General features: G+C 44.1%; 2 protein-coding genes across 3 annotated transcripts in view; one reads left to right on the top strand and one right to left on the bottom strand.

The window, feature by feature from the left end:
* LOC133560779 (nematocyst expressed protein 3-like) overlaps window positions 1–9,013 on the bottom strand; it is a 14,405-nt gene extending 5,392 nt beyond the window's left edge. The window contains exons 1-7 of one of the 2 annotated variants that reach the window (XM_061913700.1): window positions 8,857–9,013; window positions 3,214–3,594; window positions 3,031–3,120; window positions 2,914–2,952; window positions 2,823–2,852; window positions 2,719–2,754; window positions 2,548–2,652 (exon numbers count right to left, since the gene is read on the bottom strand). In XM_061913700.1, the coding sequence (XP_061769684.1) occupies window positions 2,548–2,652; window positions 2,719–2,754; window positions 2,823–2,852; window positions 2,914–2,952; window positions 3,031–3,120; window positions 3,214–3,594; window positions 8,857–8,914 (739 nt within the window). In that variant the 5' untranslated portion in view covers window positions 8,915–9,013. The remainder of the gene's footprint in view (window positions 1–2,547; window positions 2,653–2,718; window positions 2,755–2,822; window positions 2,853–2,913; window positions 2,953–3,030; window positions 3,121–3,213; window positions 3,595–8,856) is intronic. The other variant, XM_061913701.1, reaches the window with a different exon arrangement.
* LOC133560778 (uncharacterized) overlaps window positions 1–9,269 on the top strand; it is a 38,020-nt gene that overhangs the window by 1,521 nt on the left and 27,230 nt on the right. The gene's annotated exons all lie outside the window — the stretch shown is intronic.

The raw sequence follows: 9,269 nt of genomic DNA, 5'->3' as shown, positions 1-9,269 counted from the left end.
CACATGTAGACTGGTTGGGCAAACTCCCATGCACCATCAAGAACTCTGCCGAGAGTATAGAGCTGGTCCACAGTTCCACGACCAGGAAGAAAACCACACTGTTCTTCCTGAATCCGAGGTTCGACTATCCGGCATTGTCTCCTCTCCAGTACACCTGAATAAACCTTACCAGGAAGGCTGAGGAGTGTGATCCCACGATAGTTGGAACACACTAAAGAGAGGGACCAGCACCCCGGTCTGCCAATCCAGAGGTACCGCCCCCGATATCCACGCGATGCTGCAGAGTCTTGTCAACCAAGGCAGCCCCACAGCATCCAGAGCCTTAAGGAACTCCGGGCGGGTCTCATCCACCCCTGGGGCCTTGCCACCGAGGAGCTTTTTAACTACCTCGGCAACTTCATCCCCAGAAGTAGGAGAGCCCACCACAGATTCCCCAAGCACTGCTTCCTCATAGGAAGATGTGTTGGTGGGATTGAGGAGGTCTTTGAAGTATTCCTTCAACCTATCCAAAACATCCGCAGTTGAGGTCAGCAGAACACCATCCACACCATACACAGTGTTTACAGTGTACTGCTTCCCCTTCCTGAGGCGGCGGATGGTGGTCCAGAATCGCTTCGAAGCCGTCCGGAAGTCGTTTTCCATGGCTTCCCCGAACTCCTCCCATGTCCGAGTTTTTGCCTGCGCGACCACTGAAGCTGCACACCACTTGGCCAGTCGGTACCTGTCCACTGCCTCCGGAGTCCTATGAGCCAAAAGAACCCGATAGGACTCCTTCTTCAGCTTGACAGCATCCCTCACCGCTGGTGTCCACCAACGGGTTTTAGGATTACCGCCCCGACAGGCACCAACTACCTTGCGGCCACAGCTCCGATCAGCCGCCTCGACATTAGAGGTGTGGAACGTGGTCCACTCGGACTCAAGGTCCAGCACCTCCCTAGTGACATGTTCAAAGTTCTTCCGGAGGTGGGAATTGAACTTTTCTCTAAAAGGAGACTCTGCCAGACGTTCCCAGCAAACCCTCACAATGTGTTTGGGCTTGCCAAGTCTGTCCGGCATCCTCCCCCACCATTGCAGCCAACTCACCACCAGGTGGTGATCAGGAGAAAGCGCCTCCCCTCTCTTCACCCGAGTGTCCAAAACATTAGGCCGCAAATCCGATGACACAACTACAAAGTCGATCATGGAATTGCGGCCAAGGGTGTCCGGGTGCCAAGTGCACATATGGACACCCTTATGTTTGAACATGGTGTTTGTTATGGACAAACTGTGACGAGCACAAAAGTCCAATAATAACACACCACTCGGGTTCAGATCCGGGCGGCCATTCTTCCCAATCACGCCTCTCCAGGTTTCATTGTCGTTACCAACATGAGCGTTAAAGTCCCCCAGCAGATCAAGGGAATCACCCAAGGGAGCACTCTCCAGTACTCCCTCGAGTGTACCCAAAGAGGGTGGGTACTCTGAACTGTCGTTTGTTGCATAAGCACAAACAACAGTCAGGACCCGTCCCCCCACTCGAAGGCGGAGGGAGGATACCCTTTCGTCCACTGGGTTGAACTCCAAAGTGCAGGCTTTGAGCCGGGGGGCAACGAGAATTGCCACCCCAGCCCGTCGCCTCTCACTGCCGGCAACGCCAGAGTGGAAGAGGGTCCAGCCCCTCTCGAGAGAAGTAGTTCCAGACCCCTTGCTGTGCGTCAAAGTGAGTCCGATTACATCCAGCCGGAATTTCTCTACTTCGCATACTAGCTCAGGCTCCTTCCCGATTAATTCAATGCAAAAGGTAATGTACAGTATGTAAGCATGATGGTCCAGTTTTGCCTGAAAGGCAGTGGGAAGAAGAAAAAGGATTTAATCCCACTCCCATTTCTCAATTCAGTGATCAATACATTCACTTTCACTCTTACTTTGTTTAAGGATTATAATACACAGCACCACCCGCGACCCCAAAAGGGTCAGGCGGTAGAAAATGGATGGAGAGATGGATGTTGTATCATCGTGGCATTACCACAGGCAACAATAAGAATTACACTGTAACAATAATTTCTATCAACAATGGTAACAGACAAAATACCAACAATGGTAATGGATAAAATGCCAACAATGGTAATGGACAAAATACCAACAATGCTAATGGAAAAAATACCAACAATGATAATGGACAAAATACCAACAATGGTTACAGACAAAATACCAACAATGGTTACAGACAAAAAAACAACAATGGCTACAGACAAAATACCAACAATGGTAATAGAAAAAATACCAACAATGGTAATAGAAAAAATACAAAAAATGGTAATAGACTAAATGCCAACAATGGTAATAGACAAAATGCCAACAATGGTGAAAGACAAAATACCAACAATGGTGATGGACAAGAAAGCAATAATGGTAAAGAAACATTGAGAACATGTTAACACTGAGACAGAGTACAACAGCAGGTCAAATGAAAGACCCTCATCTCTATATTTGAACCAGACCTGATGTTTGTATAATAGTTTAAACAGATTAATAGTTAAGCATTATTTATGACTGTAATGTTCCTACCTGTGTGGTCGTGGACCTTCTTACATTTAGACTTGAGGACGATGACGGCGGCGCCGCCAACCAACAGGATAGGCAGCAAAAGCCACCAAAACCTTTGGTCAGTTCCTGAAAAGAGCCAAACGTCATGTCTCCTCCATGCAGCACACAGTTAAGTGCGGCCGAGTGTGTTACCTGCTTTGGCGGGCTCCTTGCTGCCCTGCTGAGGACCTTTCAAAAAAATAAGATTAGCGGCTCGACGACGACTCTCGACGGGGAACCGCGACAACGTGACTTACCGTGGCTCTTCTCTGTTGTCAGGCTGGTCCCTGCAAACGTTACATTCAATGACTTCCTTGCATTCTTTCACGAAAAAAGTTTGTAACGTACCTTTGCTGCGCTGCGTAGGAGCCGTGGCGTCGTTTAGCCCTGACAACAGTAACATTTCACAACATTTACCCCCAAGTCGGGAAGAATCAAACGTTCCAATCATTTCGCCTCTGTTACCATGAGTCACGTTGGAGTCATTTTGGGGTTTTGGTGGGTGTGTCTTGTCCATCGCCGGGAGTATCGCCTTCGTTTTTGCTGAGGGAGCTGCTTGCTTGTCAAAAAGGATGACAGCAGTACAAATTATCTATTCAGTATTAACACACTCACAGTTTTCAGCTTGTGGAGGAAGTGTATCCCGACCTGTCGCAGCTGGTGCTGCTGCTGTTGTTGGTGGTGGTGCAGCAGAATGCGGCGTTCCAATTACTGGTGCTCTAGGTTGTGTGGTTGCAGGTCCCGGTGCTGCAGGTCCTGGTGCTGCAGGTGCAGATTTTGTTGTCGTAGGTCCTGGTGCTGCAGGTGTAGGTTTTGTTGTTGCACGTCCCGGTGCTGCAGGTCCTGTTGCTGCCAGTGCAGGTTTTGTTGTTGCAGGTCCCGGTGCTGCAGGTGCAGGTTTTGTAGTTGCAGGTCCCGGTGCTGCAGGTGCAGGTTTTGTAGTTGCAGGTCCCGGTGCTGCAAGTGCTGGTTGTGTTGTTGTAGGTTGTAATCCTGGTGCTGCAGGTGCAGGTTCGGGTGCTACAGGCGCTGCAAGTCAGTAACAAGCCATCATGGTCTCTTTGGAGCATCCCTACCCAGTCTAACACAGTTGATTAGATAAAATCAAGAATTTGCAAAAAAGTAGAGAGAGTATTTCTCGCATGCAATAGATGTTTTTTTGTAATATTTTGTTTGATTGGAGAATTAAAGACTATGTCTCCCGGCTGGCCTGGGAACGCCTCGAGATCCTCCGGGAAGAGCTGGACGAAGTGGCTGGGGAGAGGGAAGTCTGGGCTTCCCTGCTTAGGGTGCTTCCCCCGCGACCCTAACTCTGATAAGCGGAAGAAGACGGATGAATTGATGTTTGATTGGTGCTGGGGTCAGCAACCTGCGGCTCTTTAGTGCAGCTCTAGTGGCTCCGTGGACCTCTTTCAGAGATGTGTGAAAATGGAAAAAGATGAAGAAAAAATGTTTTTTTTTGTTTTAATATATTGGGAAAAATGGTAGAAAATGGATGGATGGATAATATATTTTCTGTGGGAGAACAAACATGACACAAACCTTACTAATTGTTAGAAATCCCACTGTTTATGTTATACATGTTTCACTGGTGAGAGTATCTGGCAAGCATCATTTTGTCTTACTAATTTTTCAGCAATCCTTGAACTGATCGTAGTTGGTTTACATGTACAACTTTGTCCAATGCTGCCACAGAAACCTTTTATGCTGTGCGTGAATGCACAAATGTGACCTTTGTTGATTTTATTGATTTGCTGGAGTGCTTATCAGGCACATTTGGTCAATCCCTGACTACAAGGTAATCAATGCTAACGTGTTATTTTGGCTAGATGTCTATACATATTGCATAATTATGCCTCATTTGTAAGTGTATTTGAGGTCCTTTAGTTTCCTTTACTTATGTCCTCTGCTATATTGGCTGCATTTCTGATAGTTTGTGTGCCATGTTGTTCCGGACCACAGCAAACGTTACCCAGCTTGCAAAGATTGCAATAAATCCATTAGAAAAGACAGCCTGCCATTTCCTTAAACTTGGACACACGCATCTATACATACCTTTGGCCATTCTGAGCCAGTACATTCCAGAAGTTAGTTCATCCTGTGAGAAGCCTACATTTTACTAATGATTACCAATGTTGCAAAAATGTGTAGAAAACAATCTGAATACAAAATTTCTGTCAACAAAGATTTTTGTCAGCCTTTGATAGTAGGCTAATAAAAAAGTTAAAGTACCACTGATAGTCACACGCGCACACACACACACACACACACACACACACACACACACACACACACACACTAGGTGCGGTGAAATTACCCTCAGAATTTGACCCAGCCCCTTGAGAGGAGCAACGAGCGGCAGCTGTGGCCGCGCACGGGAATCACTTTGGGGATTTAACCCCCAATTCCATCTCTTGATACTGGGTGTCAAGCAGGGGAATAATGGGCCCCATTATTATACTCTTTGGTATGACTCGGCCGGGGTTTGAACTCAAAACCTACCCAATCTCAGGGAAGACACTTTAACCTCAAGGCCACTGAGCTAATACATACACTTATAGACAAATGTGTTGTCTTCATTATAACACTTACATAACCTCTTAACACACATCTAAGAGGGATGTGTGCTATGGCCATGAGTTGTTTTTTCTTTGGCCTCAGCCTAGACCCCCTCTACAGGGGCCCAGGTTTAGACAGATTTTTTTTTTGTCTCACCCCCCACCTCCCCACACACACACATTGTTTACCTGTTCCTCCTGTTTTTTGTAAGGGGCGCCGGAAGTTGACAGAACCGTCAGCTATCCTGTTCTGTCACCCTGTAATGTTTGTCTGATCTTGAATGGGATTGTGCTAAAAATTAAAATTTTCCCTCGGGGATTAATAAAGTATCTCTGATCTGATAAGGCTTTTAATTTTTTGCGGCTCCAGACAGATGATTTGTATTTTTGGCCCAATATGGCTTTTTCATCATTTCGTGTCGCCGACCCCTGGATTGGTGTGATGTAATGCAAATAATGATAGAAACTATTGTTAAATGAATACGATGGCATTCTTCAACTCTCACTGGATTGTGGCATTGAAACAAATATGCGCATCATCTGACTGACTAACTGTGGAGGCTTGTTGTTGCTTCTTCCTGGTTGTCGCTTGTTTCATCTGCTGACACTTTGAAGCAAACGACGGTCACGTACAGCTTGAGTGTAAGCAGATTTGGGGTTGTACAAGCTGACGCAGCATCAGGCTGACTTTGCAGAGCTGTCAACGCAGTAACTGCCTTTTATTTGCTGGGGTTCGGTTCCGCGACTAGCGACTACCCGCGAATCGTAAATAAAAGTCATTGAGAAAAATGTTGAGAAAGGCCTGGATCAGGATGTTGCATTGAAGCGCCACGCCAAAGCCTCCTGCTGCCTTAATTTTATTGTTCTCTTTCATTTTTGGATCAGACGGTTAGATTTGAAACCCTCCTTTGTCTCTCCAATTGTCATTGTTCACCTGCGACAAAGTCTTAAAGCCAACAAGCCAAATTTACCGAAGCGTAAACCAGCCTTCAACTCTAAATATGTCACACAGACCAATACACTTAACACCTTTTAAACTGCAAAATGTATTTATTTATGAAAGATGATCGATAGAACAAATGGCATCGGAGATGCAGTCTAGCGTAGTTGGTCGGCTAGTAGGGATGTGTGGATCGATCCTGAAATATCAATACCGCCGATACCAGATCTTTAGGCTCTAATATCAATTCTCCATCCATCCATCCATTTTCTATCGCTTGTCCAAATCCAAATATTGATACTTTATTGATTTGAGATAATGTATATAAATAACAGGAACACCATGTAAAGTAACTAAATCATTCAGATATTGTCTAAATCAGGGGTGTCAAACTCATTTTAGCTCCGGGGCCACCTGGAGGAAAATCTGTGCAAATCATGGCATTAAAACAAAAAAAAAATAAAGACAACTTCAGATTGTTTTCTTTGTCTTACTTTGGCCAAAAAAAGAGCAAACACATTCTGCAAATATTACAGTAAAAATATAGAAAAAAATACCGGCAGCCGTAAAGTTTAGATCCATGAAGGAATGAAGAAAGTGAATGATTGTTTATAACTGAATACATTTACATATGTATACAAATGTGTTTTCTTTTTTTTTTATTGTTTTTAATGAATCAAGTAACATTTACGGCAACCATTTTCCAAAACACGATATAGAATGTGAGATATAACAGGATAATGCATACATATATTTTCAAAACGCTTAGAAAAAAGTGGGACACCAAAGATTTACTGTGGAACCCCATTTTTATGACTTGATGGGGTCCTTGAAACCCCATTTTGAAATATCCTAGGGCCAACACTGATAGAGTATTGGTGCGTGCAAAACAGCAGCAGGCAGCTGTGGCCTGCGGGCCGGTTCTAATACTAATGAAATATCATCCCGACGGCCATAGATAGTCAAAAGTCAAAGCCCGCGGGCTGTAGCCTTGACTTTGACACTCCCTGGTCTAAATGAAACTCCTTTTTCTTCTGCCGTAAACGCACAACATACTGTGTTGCATTTTTCAGAAAATTACCGAATATTACCATGAGTCACTCAGTAATACAAAACAGCAAGATAATTTATCCTTTTATTGTAGACTATTGCCATCACTTGCTCCAACCTGTGATTTAATATAGTTTGAAGATGATTCCCCAACAGCAGCAACTACTTTTTTTCAATATTTCCAGGCAGGCACAAAGTATCGGTATCACTGACACCAGCCTAAATTATACTCTGTATCGGATCGAAAATAAAATGACTTGTATCACACCATTACTACAGGCTAGGGCTACAGTTTCCATCTGCTCCATCACACTCTAAAGTGGCGGGCGATGGTGTGTGGCTGTCAGAGAAGGCATTTTTCCAAGCCACTGCCTGCCTGCTGTGATTGCAGAGATGACTTTTGAGCATTTAGCAACTTGCGTGCACCTTGCTGCAAGTTTTGAGGCCAGATTGTATCAGAGTTTACTGTCCAAGCAAATTACACACAGGGCGTCAACGTTGAACATGTATAAGCTGTACTATTATGTATTTAATGCATTATTATTACATGTTTAGAAATTATAAACAAACTTTGGGTGAATAAGACGCGTCATGCAAAAAAATTAATTAGGCAGCATTGGGTGTGAATTTTCCTTGCCCTTATGTGGGTTCTTCCGAGGATGTCATAGTCATAGTGGTTTGTACAGTCCTTTGAGACATTTGTGTTTTAGGGCTGTATAAATAAACATTGATTTATTGATTTTATTTTTTGTAAATATAACTCTTCAAATTTTGTACTCCACAAATCTTTCTCCACAACACTAAACTATTCTAAGCTTATGGTTTCACCTTTGTGTTATTGCTATTTGGGCATGGATTTAAGGTGTGTCACACCCCAGCGTCAAGACAGTGGACATCCTCTGCAAACGGAAGCAACATCCCGTCCTGCAGGCTATTGCTGTCCTCAGACTTTTGAACTCTTTCTTCCTGCCCTCACACTTGTTGATACCACAAGCATCCCTCGTGAGGGGTTTTGTCATGTTCTAACCTAACAAAGATCCTACTCTAAACACCAGATAATTAAGTCCAAATGCATCTTTTTTTTTGCCGCAACTATTTTCCCCCTTTCTTGTTTCCTAAGAGCAACAGGGTATAGAGTTTTTCCGCCAGATGTTTACAGCTGGAAGCACATTTTTGGTCCCGGGACAATGATAATGTGGCCCCCTGGAGAGCGTGGGCACTTTGGCTCCCACCGTTAATCTGCTGCTGTATCGCCTATCAGGCAGCACTGACCAGATAGAGGCTCTCTTAGATCAGTTCTTGGAAGGTAAACAAAACCCTCAAGAGATACTTTGTGTTAAGCCATTGTCGCTCTGTCCTTTTTACCATGAATTGATTAACGTGAACCCCAACTTGAACAAGTTGAAAAACTTATATGGGTGTTACCATTGAGTTGTACGGAATATGTACTGTACTATCTACTAATAAAAGTCTCAATCAATCAATCAATGAAATTTCTTATTTGAGAGCTTCTGCCACAGGTTGCTGATTAGGTTTGTCTGAATCCAAGCAGCCAACAATTGAAGGAAAATACGCACAAACACAGCTTATCTTGGGCGGGATGGAAAGAAACAAGTCCTTGATCGTTCAAAGTGCGAGCTTCTGTTCCATATTAAACCGTCAACTACTAAAAGATTTTGCAGAAACAGTAATATGATAAATAAGTCCAACAAGAAGAAATTAGAACAAAAAAGCTTGCCCTACCTGGAGTGAAGCCGAGCACTGATGCTAGGATGACAAGAAGCAGCCTGATGGTCTTCATGGTGAGTGTGAGTCTGTGGTTCCCTCCCCAGTTGGCCGTGGAGGAAAGTATGTTTTAAACTGGGGTGCGCCACTGCTGATGATTATTTCTGCACTTCCTTCCTTCCTCTCCAATCCTGACGTACAGCGGTGGGCGGCTGTGCAGACTGGCGAGATTTGTTTTACTGGAATTTGAGTTGAGGTTTAAAAATATGAAAATATGTTCTTATTACGGCCTCATGCTGCAAGTAAGAAAACATTTGAGATGTCAATGATCACATCTAGTTCACATAACAAATTTCACCAAATTAGAATTTGAATGTCTTGGTAGGATACTTATGCAGGATTTGGAGTCGTTTAGAAGTAAAGTAACGGGA

This window comes from Nerophis ophidion, linkage group LG10 (assembly GCF_033978795.1).
Source record: "Nerophis ophidion isolate RoL-2023_Sa linkage group LG10, RoL_Noph_v1.0, whole genome shotgun sequence".
NCBI lineage: Eukaryota > Metazoa > Chordata > Actinopteri > Syngnathiformes > Syngnathidae > Nerophis > Nerophis ophidion.
The sequence above is the reverse complement of the archived record's forward strand: the minus strand, read 5'-3'. Positions and strand labels throughout refer to the sequence as shown.